At 40.0% G+C, this 17,034-nt stretch overlaps 1 protein-coding gene across 9 annotated transcripts in view; it reads right to left on the reverse strand.

Annotated features, from left to right (window-relative positions):
- Positions 1-951: 951 nt before the first annotated feature.
- KIAA1328 (KIAA1328 ortholog) overlaps positions 952-17,034 on the reverse strand; it is a 173,119-nt gene continuing 157,036 nt past the window's right edge. For all 9 annotated transcript variants that reach the window (XM_040540470.1, XM_040540468.1, XM_040540475.1 and 6 more), the window contains one exon: positions 952-4,361. In XM_040540470.1, coding sequence (XP_040396404.1) covers positions 4,148-4,361 — 214 coding nt within the window. In that variant the 3' untranslated portion in view covers positions 952-4,147. The remainder of the gene's footprint in view (positions 4,362-17,034) is intronic.

Consider the following 17,034-nt stretch of genomic DNA (forward strand, 5'->3'; position numbering starts at 1 on the left):
AGAAAATCTCTGCTGCAACTTTTAGAGTTTAACCCTGGGCTCATGTGTGCTTTCAGGGGATATCTTTTGGATAGCTCAAGCTGAGTCTGTCTCAAGCACAGCTAAGCCCTTTCCTCTCCCTCCTTAGCACCAAACCTCCACAGCTCAGTGGATCACTACAAATTTTGTTTTTCTTGTTTCTCCCTTATTCAAATTCTTGCTATATCCAGTCTCACATTCTTCTGTAATCTAAGCCCACACCACACTTCCCACCAGCAATTAAATTCAGTCCATGCTTTGGTTACCTCTGGGCTTCACCCTGCTACTCTCCCTGTGCTCTAGCCTCCCTGCCTAAATAAAGTTTGGTCAGATAGAGTTAGGTCATTTCCTCCTTTGCCTGATTTACCAGGTATCCTTTGGACAGTAGCTCCCCAAATGCAGGAACATGGTCCGGAAAAGGAGTAGGGGGTCATAAGCCTCAGCTGGGAACCAGTGCTTGAAGACATTTCTCCCTAATTGACTTACTATATTTTAACAACTCATCTCTACCCTCAGAGCTGGCTCAGCTCCACTCAAATTATACCTTCTCTCATCCTTTCATTCAGTACTCTCCCTTGCATCCTTGTCCTTTTTTGTCTTTACCTCCATCCTTTCTTCCTTACTTTTAAATCCCACCTTTCTGTCCCAGTGCATGCTGCTGGCTTCTCATCTCTCCTCTCTTTTGTATTCTGTTCCCCAAACATCAAGCCCCAAAAGAGGTCTTGCTCCTTTTCACAGCAATACCCATGTTCTGGAGAGAAAGAGAGGGTTTAAAACTATTTCCTCATCTGTTTTAGCAAGCTGGAGATTTAGAATACACATGATATGATGGTGTGGAAAGTGGAACATATTGTCAATGGCAATTGCTACATCTGCATCAGACAAAAGAAGCCAGAAGATAATTCAAATAAATGAAAGGCTGGAAGATTAATCGAAACCCCCAGATAATTTATTAGATTAAGACCTCACATACATATATAAATATATGTTCAAGATGGTACTCAACAGTGAGACTGGAGAGGCTACAAGTGGAAAGGATGTGATTGCTACAGGTCCACCGCGTGCAAGGTGCACAAAAGCAACGACTACACAAACATGGCCAGCGCATGTGTACGAGCCACTCGGGAAGAACACAAAGTGAAGGTATGGGTAGCAGCCTTAGCAGGAGTCATGTCACTCCACGAAGCCTCTTGTAAAATACAGCCCAATGTGTAGCTGAAGCGTATTAACTGGGAACGCTCTGGACAAACAATCTGTGGCTGGACTAACTCCCCAGCGGCAGCTTCCTAATATAGGAGCTTAAACTTAAAAGGACACTGTCAAGTGATTGCTTTTGCTGGTTTAATTTTTGCATTTCCTCTACTGTTTTAGCAGATGGAAAACAATTCCCCTCCCAGTCCCAACTACTGATTTTGTCCTTTCCTATTTGACAATCATTGATTTTTTTTCTAAGGCTATAAATGTTTTAATAACTTCAACTTTGTAGTGCCTCATGGCAAAATATCTTCGCTTGCACTGACTGCTAAACACTATTCCTAATGTACTGCTGATAACTAGAGCAAGAGCCAGCATTATAAAAAATGATTTTTCAAAGGGTCTGCCAAATTAATAGCTTTTGCTTCTCGGTTCACATCTCACAGATAGTTAAAACATGCAGATCTTCATCCATCAGATATTTCAACTATCTTAATTGTAGAATTCTTGGCTACATAAAGGTATGCCTCCCGTGTAGCTCTGACTGATCGACAGCACCTTGAGCACAGAGCCCACAACCCTGACAGCGTCTTTTTAAAAAGAGCTACTACCAAAATATAGATTCAAGTCAAAAGTCACCATCAGAATTAGAATTGTTAATGGACAAAATGGATCATAAGGAATCCTAAAGCAGTTAAATATTGACACCCACGAGGAACCAAAGAACATAATGCTCCCATGCAGTGTTCTTGACTGGATACACAAAGGCACCTTTCAGGAGATATACTTCTATTTTTTGCTGTTTCAAAAGGTCAGTTAGCACTTATTAGAAAGGGCAATTAAAGTTTCAGTCAAACTGGAAAAGAGAAGAGAAGCAATCAGGCTGAAATCAGAGAACTGTTTTTTACAAATGCCAAAAATGCAAAACAAAAAACAAAAACAAAACCAACTCACAAAAAATCAACCCAAAACTTTAAGATCTATGTGCCAGTCATCACTTTTATGGTTTTCCATGGTTTTCCTGCTGCTCCTTGTACATTTTTCTCTTCCTTCCCCACCCTTTCCCTGTCTTCCTAAAGAAGCAGACTACTTGGCCAGCAGAAACATGCTGAGTGAGAAAACCTATTGCCCCAACTGCTACACTTGGGTCAGGGCACCTGTCATGTGTTTGGGGCTTTAACCAGAAACCTGTGCCTTCACAGGGTCAGGGAGCAGAACACGAGGGACACTCAACAGCAGATGGACACACTGGAAAGAACTATGATGCTTCACTGGCAGCAGGACAGACCAAGCAAGGCCTTTCCACAGCAGTCATTTTTTGGGACAGTAATGTCGCTTCCCTCCTGTGAACTCCTCCAAGCACCTTTGAAAATTCAGCTGGGACACATGGAAAAGGTACCACCTAATTTGTGGTTAAGACCGAGCCTGAACGAAACAGCTCAGAATAACTTAAGGTTTACCTCCCCCTTCATCCTCCTTTTATTTCTGCTCTAAAAGCAGGGTGCTGCCAGGGGGGCATGCTGGATATTCTGCATCATGCTTGCTCTCCCCGAGGAGGCATGGCGTGCCTCATTGCAGTCTTGCCAGCTCCTTGCAGAGCACAGGAGTACCAAGCCTTGCACAAGAGCAAGCGTGCTGGAGGCAGGCAGCAGCGATACCCCAAGGATCAGACCAGCAACTTGCTGCCATTAAGATAAGCAGGGTTGCCTAAAGAGACCAGCAAAAAGCTGCACTGGCCCACCAATTGGTGTTTGGGAGCAAATGGCCTAGAACTTGCCCGTACTGGCTCAATTCTACCTTTCCCTCGCTGCAATTTTACTGTGCAAAATGAGTATTTTAGCCTCATATTTCTAGGAACACATGCCGGTGGCTACTGTTACAATAAAATATGAACACCGCATTGTGGAGAAAATGACCATTAATCCTGTAATCTGCAGTCATTTTTACCAATTCTGCACATTTCTTTAAATAACCAAGTACATGCAGTAGATGGAAGTGCATTTAAATAAACTGAAATAGATACAGCATGAATAATTAAAGCCGGCAGGGAAATGTGCATTGCGAGCCGCTGGTGGAAATAATTACTGATTTGTCTTATTTACTATGGAGCCTGGATACCAGATCAAAATAGTGCAAGTTAGTGAAAATGTCTTAAGACTGTTCTTATATTACCACAACTATATATTTCATCTTGAAAAGTACATCACATAGGTTTTGGACCACTACAATGTCTGACTGTGTTCTGCTATTTCAGGGTTAGGTCTCCCAGCGCATAAACTATGTCAAATAGCACTGATTTAAAGAGGAATATATTTCACATGGATGCCTAGTACATCAATCTGCAACATCATCTATTAATGTTATTAGACACTGTAAAGTTGAGCTTATGATATTATCCCCTAAAAACCCAGCATGTTAAACATCAGAATGCTGAAGGAAAAGGTAGATCATAAAATCACTGAAAAAAGTAGTAAAGTGCTTGTACCTTTATAATATGCCAGGTTTTAAACAGACTTGTTTAATTAGAAAATAATCTACTTTGAACGTTATGGCTCTTGAATGTTAGGCAGTTCTTGCAAACTGCTTTAGAGCTAAAAATCAATAATGAAATATACTTCTGATATGAGACTGGCAAAACTGTGACTTCAATCTATTAGAAAATGTTGTAGATGAAAAAAAAATCTGCTTTAGAATGATTACTTGGCACATGAAAGGTTTAGAAAAAAAGTTAACGCTTTCTGATTGGTCTATCCCACAAACATTCTTGCACCATGATTACTAAATCCAAAATGAAACTGGATGCTAATTAACTATTAGAAGAGGGAAGACAATCAGTTGTCACTCAAATAATTTAAAATGGTACTTTAACACAAGCAAATCAGAAATAAAAAGTTCCTAAAAATTCTACAGAAGGGCTGTAGAATAAAGAGCAGTGTCAAATGAAGAAAATCTCCTCGAGCAGCCGGCTCTCCTCTATCTCATCTGCTCTGCTTCTGGAACTGCGAGGGTTCTGGTACCAAGACGATGGCCTGCGGCTCATATGACGAGGTGTGTGCATGTTGTTCCCATCATATAATTCTCTGTAGAGGTGTCCTGGGGCAGATATGGGACTCATAGCTTCAACCAGGTCCAGAAGAGAGGTTTCATACCTACAGAAACATACCAAGAAAATGGGAGTTCCATTAAGCATCACACAGGAATTGAATCCAATCCTTCCACCTGCTTAATCCAGACTAGACCTACGCTTGTCTAATGGGTCCATCAGTCCAGAATGAATTTTGCTATACAAGTTCCTATGAGGAATACCAGCACAGAGGTGGTGAAAAAGAGGCGAGCAAAGCATGGGTGCTTGGGTTATTTTAAGCTGTTTCATCAGCTTTTCCATTTGATGTGTGTAATGTCTTAGTCACACTCCGGAGATCGAGGACAGGATTCAGAGATATAACAGCCAAATACACAGAACAGGTACAAGACAGACCCACACAGGTAATGACAAAGTGACTTATACACATGCTGCACTTTTTTGAATAGACCTCTACACTTGATTTAGTTTCCCAGGGATTTGAAAACAGCAGGAGACTTTATTATTATTGCCACAAACTACATGTGCTTCCTGTAAATCTCTATGCAGTATATGGAGTCTGTCTGGTGGAAGCACTGAAGGAATATAATCTAAGCAAGGCAATACAAAATCAACACTTCAGGCACCACGAGAGAAGGCAAAGGTGCTAGACATTACTCAGGCTGTCCTTTAAGTGTGAGTACAGATGTGGGGGAAGGTTGCAGGCCAGTGTTAGCTAGTAACGCACGCTGAATAATGGCAGGTACTTTAGACAGAGACTTCCTATTAATATTCACACAAGACAAGACCTGATCCAAATACCAGCACAGGATTGATCATTACAATACATTTTCTCCTGTCCAATTTTAAATGTCTTAAACAATACCAGTTCCCTGCCTCCCCAGGGAGGTTGTTCTCTAATCTAAGAGATATGACTCCAGAGTTTTACCTAAAAGTCCCCTTCATTCCATTTTGTTGTTAACACCAGCCTGCCTAACATTCCCAATGCTGAAATAATTCAGGCACTCACATGCAGAGAACATTATTCACAGCACCCAAGTAAGGTATCAGTATGGCTGGTTGGTTTCCATACGGTCCCTGTCACTTAAGAAGAAAGAGTTCATCCACAGAGTGAGGAGACATCTCAAGCTGTTCCCCGCTTTGAGTAATGGTGGAAAAGCCTTGGGTTTTCCATTCAGGACAGGGGCAGCCTAGGAAGACTATGCAACCAAATCAGCCAGTTGAGGCAGGTTCCTAAAATCAGATGGGATGAAAATCTTCAGTACAAATATTCACAACAGTTTATTGATGTGAAAGATTAGCAGAGACCAATGGATTTCCCAGAGGCACACCACCATTTGTAATGTCCAGTCTCCTCGTGCAGCAGCAGGAGGTAAAGCAACTTTCTTCCCTAAACCAGAAAAGCCATGCAAAATACCCTTCATTAGCTCCAGTGGCGAGTGTTACGTCCCAGCAGTTGTCAGAACACCGACTGTGACAAGCTAACTTGTAGCCATGTCCAAGAAATGCTGAAACACTTCCTCAGCTCATGTGAGTTAACTGGGGCACTGGTGGGTTAATACTGATATTAATGGCAATCTTAGTTATGCTATTATTGCTCCAAAAGCCAACTCTTTAATTTCCTTTAATTTTCATTGTTCCTTCCAATTTGATGGTAGCCATCCTTCCTAACACAGCCTGACTCAACGTAACTGCATCTCAGTGCTCCCTCGTCTATGTGAGTATCTGTATTAATTTCCTTCAGATGTTCTAGCTTGCATTTCATCCAATCAGAAACATATTTTGCCAGATTTTTTCACATTTTTCATGCGTCTACATGTCTTTCTATTATGTCTGTTCAAAATTACCTCTAATAGCCAGAAATGAGTGACTCAACCCCCAAAAACAGAGCTTTAGTTTTGTTTCAAATGGACTTTTTCAAATGGCTAACCCTACCCAAATGTGATGTCTTACAGTTACTCTAACCAAGAACTTCAGAAGGACATAGGTAGCCATGCAAGACCACTATAAATGGGCCTGTTGTTTGTATTAGCATTCAGAAAGTACCCTCTAAAAACCGAGGCTCCTTAAAAATATCTCCAATGTAAAATGGAATAAGCTATACTGCTAGTGAGAACTAGCACATAGCTATATTAGACTTTTCACATAAAGTTTTAGACTAGACTCTGTACAGATATACACAGATGCTTTGAACCCCAAAGAAAACCAGTTAACACATACACTGGTTTCATTAGCCACACCTAAAACTTCTTTTTAGATTAATCTAGTCTAGCATACAAATGCTTATCTCCTCTGACTGTAGTGCTATCATAAAATTTCAATTTCTCCAGCAGCCACATTCAATCACAGATTAGGTAGGGGGAAACCAAACCAGCCAGTGCATTTATAGCAAACGTGCAGGCCCTAGATTTCAGCAGTACCTTGGAGTTTATTTCTTCTGCAAGTTTATCTAAGTTTTACAGCATTTCTGCTATCAGGAAGGCTAAATGATTTGGCAGATTACAAGAGCAGCAAATAGCAAAGATTATGTAAAAGACCAGGTGTTGTAAATCAGTCTATTTGACACCACAGTTATATATGCAATAAAGTGAATGAACTCTGCTAACAGAGCGCTATCTGATAAAGAGAATGCTCCTTGCAGGTATTTAGTGTTTAATCCCATGATAATGGTTTGCCCTGGTTTGTCTAGGCAACATCAGACAGTATCTGGCTGGAGGCAACAGAGTAGTCCTAGAATGGTTTGAAGCTTGCAAAGACAATTTTCTCACTATTTATTTGTATCTGAATATTTAAAGAGACACAGAATGCTCAAAGCCCAAAATGAAACTCTCTCTAAAAACACCACATGTACTCCTTCCATGATCTGCCTAAATGTGTAAGCAAAAACAGATTATTGAGATCACACTTTATGGCGTCAGTGAAGTCAAAGCTGCAGCATCAGGCACCCAAAAGTCAGAACATTTCAAACATGAAAACTGATCTGGCAAACTTGGCTTGTGAATACAGAATGCTCTTTTAATGGAAATTAACAGTAAAGAGAGGCCCTCGTTCATGCTTCCCCAGGAGAAAAAATTCCCAAATCTTCTGCAGAAGTACCAGCACTGTACATTGAACTACATACAGAAATTCCTCACACATAGATGTTCAACCAAGCAACCAAATGTTCCATCAGTGCTAGATGCTTACATACATTTTCTTTTATGTGTTTTGCCCTTTCAACAGAAGGGAAATGAGGTGGACAACTGTCCCCTTAAAGCTGGTGACAATTCAGCCTGTCTTCACCTTTTAGCAACAGCTGCCAGTATGCTGGGAAGTCACCTACAGAACAGACTGGAAAACAATCTTTTCTAAGCCCAGTCCTGACATTTCCACCATTTATATTTTTTTCCTCTGACTTTCTTGAGCTTGAAAGTCTGCATGTTTTTCCATGGGAGAAGAAAGTTTGCGAAGGCTACTCTACAAGCTTGGATTAGAAGTTATTTAGATAGCTACGCTTTGGTGAAAGTAGTCTTACCATAGGGTTTCCATAAATTCCATCAGGAGAGGAGACACAAAGAATTGGCATATAAAGCATAAGGAAGGCAGGGCCGCAAACAAGAGGGTGTTGAGAGAACAGATCAAGGTAAGCACTGAAGCTCTTCTTTCGACGAAGAAATTTGACCTTTGTTTTTAATGTACAAAATAAAACTCCAAATATGGCTCAACAGAGAGCAGCATGGAGATGCCCAAACTATCTGAGAGCTACCACAGGGATCAAACCTTTGTAGCTGTGTCAGCATAGAACTGTGACCTGGGTGACTAAAACCACCCTGGTCAGGCATTGCACCATACTGTGACAGTATTCTCCTAATCTTCTGTGTACAATTAACACAGGTTGCTGGAAATTTGGCTCCTCAGACACTAAAGTGTTTGTGGAAATTTTATTACAAACTTCCAGCATTGGCTCCTAATTAAATAAATATCTAGTAGAGTTTATAAACTCTTAACGTAAAAGACAGTTGTAGCCCATCATTAAGGTAACAGAAAACATCATTAAGCATTACAATTCATATCAGTTCATTAAAAGTTCATGTTTTACAGAAGGAAACAGTACAAAATTGAGCACAGGTTGGCACAGAGTCAAACCTTTCGTTCCACCGTATTTCTGTTTCATCGCCTGTGCAGCAGAATACAACGCTCTGAACATCTACAGGTGCATCTTACCTTGTGATATGTTTCAAAATTGAATGGGAAGGAAGGTGTTTGCATTTTTATGACAAACACGCAAATTTTGTTGCTCTGGGAACCATAAGACCACTTATTCCCAGGATGGTTGCTGAGAAATCACCTGAAACCAGTTGGTATTGTCTAATAAAACCTGCTGAAAAATCAGAGTTCAGACAGTCCCACAATGTACAGTACTGAAAAAATGGTCAGGTTACACAAAAGTGATGCACAGAACTCATTACTATACAGGATATTAGAGAAAACAGTGCTCTTGAAGGTAACCACAGAGGATCCTCACATCAATCAGCTGAACAGCAATGTTTGTTTATTTATTCGTTTAGACATTTGGGATGTGTCATTAAATTTTTAATGTTTGTCTATTTCCCATTGCTGGTAAAATATATTTCTTATATGGTGTTCAATTTTTAAACTATGCTATTGTATTTTTGCATTGTGCAGTCCCATTTAACTAATAATATCATTTGCTCCTTCCTGAAAAAACAGCGCAACACCAAACAAGTTTGATATTTGGAGGAGCAGAAATTTCCCCATGAGGCAAAATAACTAAACTTATTAGAGTCATAAATACTCTGGCAGTGAGATATATGTATATTTCTTTAAACAAGCACTGTCAGATATTATTTGATCACTATGTTCGGAGATATCTTTTCATTTACAGTCTCTGAAAATTTATTCTTCAACCATAAATGTGTACAAAACACAGAATGTCTCTTCTGCAAGGTGATGGCATTTCAACAAAGCATACTGGCAATACGGTTTTGGAGATTAGTAGCTATATAGGCTTACTTTATTTAACTGTATATACCAGAGGAAATAAAAAGGTTTATTTTTATACTACTGCTTATATTTTCAACATAAAGTTCAAAGTGATTTACTAATGTTACATGAATTGCCTTTGAATTACGGTACAGTATTGTGCCCAAGTACAAAGCCTAACACTATTTTGTATTCATAAAACACCATCTGCCTCCAAGCATTTTACAAACACTAAATACAGCTAAAAACACCTTCAAGGGGTAAGGAAAAGACCCATTTTACAGAAAAGGAAACCAAGCTTATTGTTATTATAAAGCAAATGTCAAATCCCTACTTGACTGGAACAAACAGGGCAAATAAAAGCAGCTTCCACAGGAGAAAATAGATGCAGATAAGGTATGGTGTTAGCAGCCAAGCTACCCCAAACATGAAGACAACACAGCGGTGTTACAGCTTGAGGTTACCTGGAAAAACTGGCTGGGATGACTGATTGATTACCCACCTCAAGCTAATCCAGGTTCTATTGGTGATGGGCGGAGCTCTGCCCAAATTCAAGAGTCCTAGCCACTTTCTGCCATCTTTATTTTTGTGTCCACAATTCTTGCACTAGGGATGCTAGAGATTATGTCCCTGGCTCATCCTTTCAACATCCATGTATCAATTTTTTGTCCAAAAATACGTCTGATTTATTTTGCAGCTTCTGCAATGTCCTGTGAAAGCAAGCTCAGGAAGTTCACTACCATGGAAAGACATCCTCTTGTTTATTTTAAATTAATATTCCTCTAGTTTCATCAAATGCTTTTTAAGGATTGAATGTAGTTACTCCCTCTCATCTGATGGTACCCTGGTGAACAACAGTTCCATATTCAGTTTATCCACGTTCACAAGTTTGCAAACCTTGATAATTTTCCCAGTCAGTTTTCTCCTATCCAAAGTCATAGGGTTTTCTCTCTTTCTTTCTGTGCCAGCTGCTTCATCCCCTTCATCATTTTGATTGTCCTATGCATCTTTTCTAGCTTCTGCTCTTTCTTGAGAGGCAGAGACCAAAAGAACACAGAGGAATCAAAATGTGGGTACACCAAGGCTTGTGTATCCACAAGCTTCTGTGAAGCTTTTGATTTTACAAGTTGTAACCACCTCCTTTGGATGGGGCCTTGGCCAACCTGATCTAGTGGGTGGCATCCCTGTCTATGGCAGGGGAGTTAAGAGTTAGATGATCTTTAACGTCCCTTCCAACCCAAGCTATTCTATGATTCTATATGATACGATACTCTGGGTTCAGTATCATGTAGACATGGTGTTGATGACTCTTACCTAGGTAAATTACCTTTTCATCCATCCATCACTTTTGATGCTTTTTTGGAGTTTCTTGCTATAGACATGACACTTGACTACCCGAAAGAATTTACTGTAATCCACAAACATGTTAGGTCATCTAAAAAATTTTGCTGTTTACTTCTTGTTCCAAGTCACTGATGAAGAACCATCCCAACACTGGTCCCTGCTGACTCTTCTGCATCATGACATGTATATTAAGTCCCTTTGCTTGCTATCATAAAATGATCAGTAAACAGATAAAAGGACTTTCTTCCAATCCTGTGGAAACTTGGTTTTGTTAACAACCTTTGGTGTGGAACCTTGACAATGGCCTTTTGAAAATCCATACACACTGTATGTGGTGGATCTTCTTTGCGCCAGTAGATTTCTGGGTTCAGGATCTTCAACGTCCTACCCAATGTTTCAACTTCTTTCTTCTCTGCCCCTCTGCTGTATGAATATAGTCCAGATTTTAGCCAGTATGCTATTTGGCCCAGCAAGCCTGAGATGAACTTGTCAATGAAAAGGAGAGACCAGTTGGATAGGAAATGAAAGCTGAAAAGAGAAGATGATTTTGCAGTCATTCCCTGGAAGGCCACAAGTCACGATAGGGAACCTTGTCTTTCCTGTGACCTGATCTTCAGTGACCAAAGAAATTTCTGTAGGAGTATCCCCATGTACTGACTTCTCAGGATGCTGAAACCCCCAAAAATGAACCCAGAGAAGTGCAATCTTTGAGGCTGAAGCATCAAGAGAATGAACAAGATTAAATAGGGACTCAGAGACAAAGGGACAGTGCCAGTTAGCCTGAGATTCCCATTTTACTTTCATGCAGGTTGGGACTCGGAACAGACATTTCACCATAGGAAACAGGAGGAGGCAAATTCAGCAGCGCTGTATGTATTTAAACCAGCTCCAGGTTGCGATGTATTTCTTGCCTGTAACTGTTCTGTATTTTCCAAAAGTATCTCAAAGTTTCTTAATTCTTAAAGAAAAAGATCAGACTGCAGAATAGTTCAAAGCAATTAAAAAAAGATCTAAGCCTTTTATTTAAAATACATCACACAATGTAAAACAGAATATATTTACAGTGTCCTCAGCAAAAGCCTCCCGGAGTGCTGTAAAACCCACACCCACGTAATAGAGAGCTTATAGTATCAGAGACTTTTAGAGAACTCTCTGAGGCAGTATTCACAGAATCATAACCCAGAGAAGGAAAAGACTTATTAGATCATCCAGCCATCTCCCCGCTGACGGAGAACCATTCCCTACAGTGTGCTTCCTAACATTTTTTTGCTAATAATCAGCCTCTTGCTATTCTCCTAGGGAAGCCATTCCACAGCCAAATATATCTCATGCTATCATTACCATTATTACTTATTTACTGGCTACAGTATAACCTAAAGGGCCTTGATCAGGGGGACCTACTCTACAACCACTTGTAAGAATGATTCTGCGTCCAAAGGAGCAGACAGTCTACATAGACAAAATCCAAGGGGAAAGATATACAATTTAGGAGATTAGAATAGCATGGAAAATACCACAAACGTTGCATGAATTTTCACTTTAGAGTTTTGTAGGAGGAAAAACTATGTGTTGCAAACAAGAACACACAACAAGAATGTGTTTCTGATAGTCAGCTAGAGATAGAAAAGGAGGTTTTTTCTTCCTCCCAGTTTCACACTATTTGTTATAGCTAAAGATCTTGCACAGTACTGAAAAATCCATCTCCTATTTTGGTGCAAATACTCCTTAAGTATTTGAATAACATTCCATTTCTCCCTTCTGCTCCAGTCTCAGTCAACATTTATCTGAGCCACACGTATTTTAATCTTCTCTCATAAATCAATACCTCTAGCACAGCAACAGATTTTGCCACTCTCCTCCAATCTTTGACAGCATCTTTCCAGTAAATGATCACCCAGAAATGAGCACCACATTCCCCACGTGTGGTTACACAGAAGCAGAGAGGAGACCAGCTCCCTCCAACACTCACACAGCGCATGCCTTTGAGGACTCAGATGACAACAGCTTTTTTGCTGCTTTCATGGCTCTTACGCCCTTCCTAATTTGTGTGTGTTGACCCACTGCACTGTAACGCGTTGCTGTGTGCTGTAGGACCTACAAACCAATGAACAGTATGCCTCGTTTTATGGGGTTACTAACAATTTTTGCTATATCTGGTGGAAAATGACATCAGAGATTACAGCCTTTGCATGCAAGAACAGGGAGAAAAGTAGCAGAATTTGGTAATTCACACCTTTACTAACCAAAATGAGCATTGGTAGACAGCACTAGGAGACAACCTTCTCAGTGATACACGGTAGTAAAGAGCTAAAGAGGACATGGCGTTAAAAGAGGCTGAGCACTGCTGGCTTGCCCCTGGTCTTTTGCATACCAAGCAGAGCCAGTGTGCTAAAGGATACTGGGTTCAGCATCAGCATCAAAAATCTTTTGTCCTAAATCAGGTCTGTTAAGAGATTTTTATTCCACAGCTTTCACCCTGGCTTCACCTATGATAACATCCAGCTGGCTGTCATTACTGAACTAAGAGTTACTGCTGCTCTCATTCCTCCTTGCTAAACAAACAAGCCATTTTCACTTACCCACTAGTCAGAGAGCAACACCTGCTTTCCTCACCTTTTCACACTCCTGTCTCAGGGCTCCCAACCCTCAGTTATCCTACCTTTTTGCTACTGGAAACTCAGCCTTTTCTATTATTTCCTCATCGGACTCTCACTCAGACTCTGCTGCCATGTTACCAACCTGTCAAATACAACTGAAAGAACTTCTTTATTGTTTTTGTCTCTGTGTGCTTTTAGTAGTTAAAAAAACAACAAAAAACCCAGATCGTTTCTTTTTAAGGCATGGCTGCAGGCAGCTGAATTGGCATAACTGAGGTTGTAATAATTCTGGAAGGGGGAGAGCGAACAAAGACATGAGTGCTGAGAAGTAAAGAAACCTTTTAAATCATATCTGCCAGTGACAGAGGAATAATTTAGAATGAAGTTTTAGTAGAAAAGAAAGGAATTACAGAACCATGGAACTACCATGGAGTTTAACAACCACCTCTGCAATCACTCTGTTTGTATTGTCCTTCTCTCCCCTCCCACACACCCGCTTCTGTCTCATCAAGTCTGAAAGCTCTTCAGATCAGAAAATGAACCTCAGTATATGTACAGCACCTGAGGCCCTGATTCTGCTGTGATATTACATAATAACTTTGAACTTCAGAGCATGCTTAGCTTTTATTCCCTTTAAGCACTCTGTCATCACAGCGTATCTTCAGCGAGATCTTCACCCTTTATTGTTCTGGGCCAAAACTAAGCTGTCATCATCTTTCCTGCCATACCTCATCCCCCCACTTCTCCTGCCTTAACAGCCTTTCTTCTCTTTTTTTTTTTTTTTTTTTTTTGCTTTTACAAGTTTGTCCCCCAGCATTTTTCCCCTCAAAGTAAGCTCTAATTCAATGAATCATCTTTAAAATTGTGCTTTTTCTTTTATAATCTGCTAAAGCCTCTGACAAAGGGTTTGCATATGTAAGGCATAGTGCAATTCTGCACCTCCTCTCTGCCATTCTGGGTCTTGCCCCTTAGTTTTGATTTCTCTTTCATGTTTCGTTTCTTTTTCCTACTGTGCTTTCAGCAAAGCTGGGACTACCTTATACCCCATACAATGGCTAGAACTTTGTAGGTACTAAATAAGTAAAAAAATAAAAAATAAATAAATAAGGGGCATAGCTCAGGAAAAAAAAATAATGAAAAATCCAGCTTGCAAAGTCCATCATCATTTACATGGATTAGCTATCTGCCTTTCTTCACAAACTCAGTCCATATTCCCAGACTGCCAGATAATAAATCAACTTTTTGCTTCAATTGTAGTCACTGGGAGATCTGTAGAGTTTTAGGTCAAGCACTTATAACCATTTTATGATTCCAAAGTTTCTTACTTTGTCATTTAGTTACTGAACTGTGAGCTTTCATTGACTTTCTAACCATTGTGGCAAGAACTGCTACTGGCTGTGCAAGATTTAAAACCTCATTAAGCAGAAGAACAAAATCGGGCTGCAGTAGTTTTAGGTATATATTGGGGTGGAATCATGACCCTACGGAAGCCAATGGAAGTTCTGCCACTGGCTCACAGGAGCTTTGTTTCTTCCCTCTCTGCTGCTATTTGTTGTGTCAGGATGAACAGGTATTGCAAAACCTCTATTTTACACCTTGGAAATGCTTGGAAATTGGTTATTTTACCTCTTCTCTTTTTTTCCTCTACCTTGGTGAAATATTTTACATAGTCAATTGCTATACCTAAACACAAACTCTTCCTGGGGATTTGTACTATCCTTCCCAACCTGCTTGTCAGCTTAATTTCTTCTGCTGTGGTATGGAGTGTTTAATAGCAAAATTCAGCTATTCAGAAACTCAAATTCTTTTGTTTCTTAATTATCTCTGCCCTGTCAGCTATATCAGTGAAAACAAGTTACCATTAGACAATTCAGATACCAGTAAACACCACGTTGTGATAATATAGAGTCCTGTATTACTGTCATTACAGAAAAAGCTGTTTCAGGGAGGTTTAAAAAAAATTAAATAAGCCCAGCACTTCTAAATGGCCGAAAATCTAAAGATATCTTAATTATCTTCAATATCTTAATCATTCTGAAGAATCATGATCTTGTATAATGGCCATTTTAAATGAGAGGTTTGCTGCTCTGCACAGTTGCCACTTCCTTCTAATTGTGAATTAAAGCATAATTTAGAGTGGCTCTATGCCAGCATGACTACAAAAATTTACAGACACTAACTCTGGTTGAAATAGAGGGAAAAAGGCAGTTAGATTTCTTTAAGTAATAGAAAATCACTCACCAAGTTGTACTTTAAAACAAAACACTAGAGCTTTAAGTTGACAAACTGACTTGAATTAAACCACACAAAAAAGTGCTTGCACTGTAAATCTTACAGGGCAAAAGTGATGGTAGGTTATCATTCTGTTTATTAGCATGCACTTTGGAGAGTTCAGGGCAAGTATGGATACGCATTCATTCCATTTTATGCCACACATTACTGAAAACACATTCTCCATAAATAATTCATAAATGCATTGTCTGAAATTTCAGATTCCAAAAATACAACATGGTTTTCAACTTTATGGTTGCTTGGTCTTCAAAAAAGAAATAGACAATTGGATGGATGGACTTGGCAACCCTGATAAGAACCCATCAGTCAGAATTACACTCCAGAGGTAAATGCAAACATCTTCTAGCTCCTGATCCATGGAACAGCAAGGCCAGGATGACAGCCCCTGTGCTTGTACCTGTCCCTTGGTAGGGAGCAGGGAGAAAAAGAGAAAGGGCAGAAGTAACCAAGTAGTGAGAAAAAAGTGTTCAGTGGGAGACTTGATTTTAAAAAGAACTTTAATCAGAAAATAAAATGCCCTGGTCATCTCCGGTCATGAGCTGGGTGCATAGCCGGAGTGTTAGGAGCGAAAAGGATGCTTTGCAGTGTGGTGTGGTTGGAAGCTAATGGGGCTGAAGCTGCCTAAAAATCCAGAAGAATTTAAATTTGAAATATAGTAATAGTCAAAATAAAGAAAATGGACATATTTTGCCTTGCAAAAAGCCCATTTTCTGGCCAGACTGCACCATGAACTTGAGCTCTGTTTGTTGCTCTCAGCACTTAATTGGTATAAGTTCATTAATGGTAATGGTATAGTAACTTGCATAATCTTTTATGCCAGTTATGCTAGCATAAGATAGGTGAATAGGATCTTACAGTTCATCTAAAGTCTAATTTCTGCTGGGAGCAGAGTGACCACAACTCCTGCTGAAGAAACTGAAGTATGCTTTATAGGGTAGAGCGGTTAAGTTTTACATGCCTTGTGATTCTGTATCGCGCTGACATTATATATGTAGTTTACGCTCAGTGGCTTCTTTTTCCTTCATAATGTACTCAGAAACCTCACACCAGATAGCAACTGCTTTTCAGCCAGATTTGCATTCACTTGCTCTGTTCTGCTCACCTCCCAGTGAGAGGCGCACACAATTTCGGGTACCTTATCTAATGAAATCCTTGGTGCCTAGCCCCAGCAGAACAGCCCACAATCTCACTACATGTCAGCTCTTTCTTTGAACTCATTCAATCTGTTTTGCCTGAGAGCAAACATTGCCAACGAGCTTGAATTCTTGGCATCCCAATGTATTGATTGCTTGGGTGCAGACCATACGTGAAGAGACAATGCTCCCATAAAAATTGTATTCCAGTACCCAACTGCTGTAAAAGCTCCTGGTTTGCACTGTTAAACCTCCTGCTCTGTGGTGGAATGGTTGGGACTATCTGCTGTTCCATTCATTTCCAGGTGTGCTGAACTCTCTGGGGTAATCTTTAAATCAGCTGAGATTTCATACATGAAAGATGAGGATACATAATTCAAGAGAAGCCACT

This window comes from Cygnus olor, chromosome Z (assembly GCF_009769625.2).
Source record: "Cygnus olor isolate bCygOlo1 chromosome Z, bCygOlo1.pri.v2, whole genome shotgun sequence".
NCBI classification, from domain to species: domain Eukaryota; kingdom Metazoa; phylum Chordata; class Aves; order Anseriformes; family Anatidae; genus Cygnus; species Cygnus olor.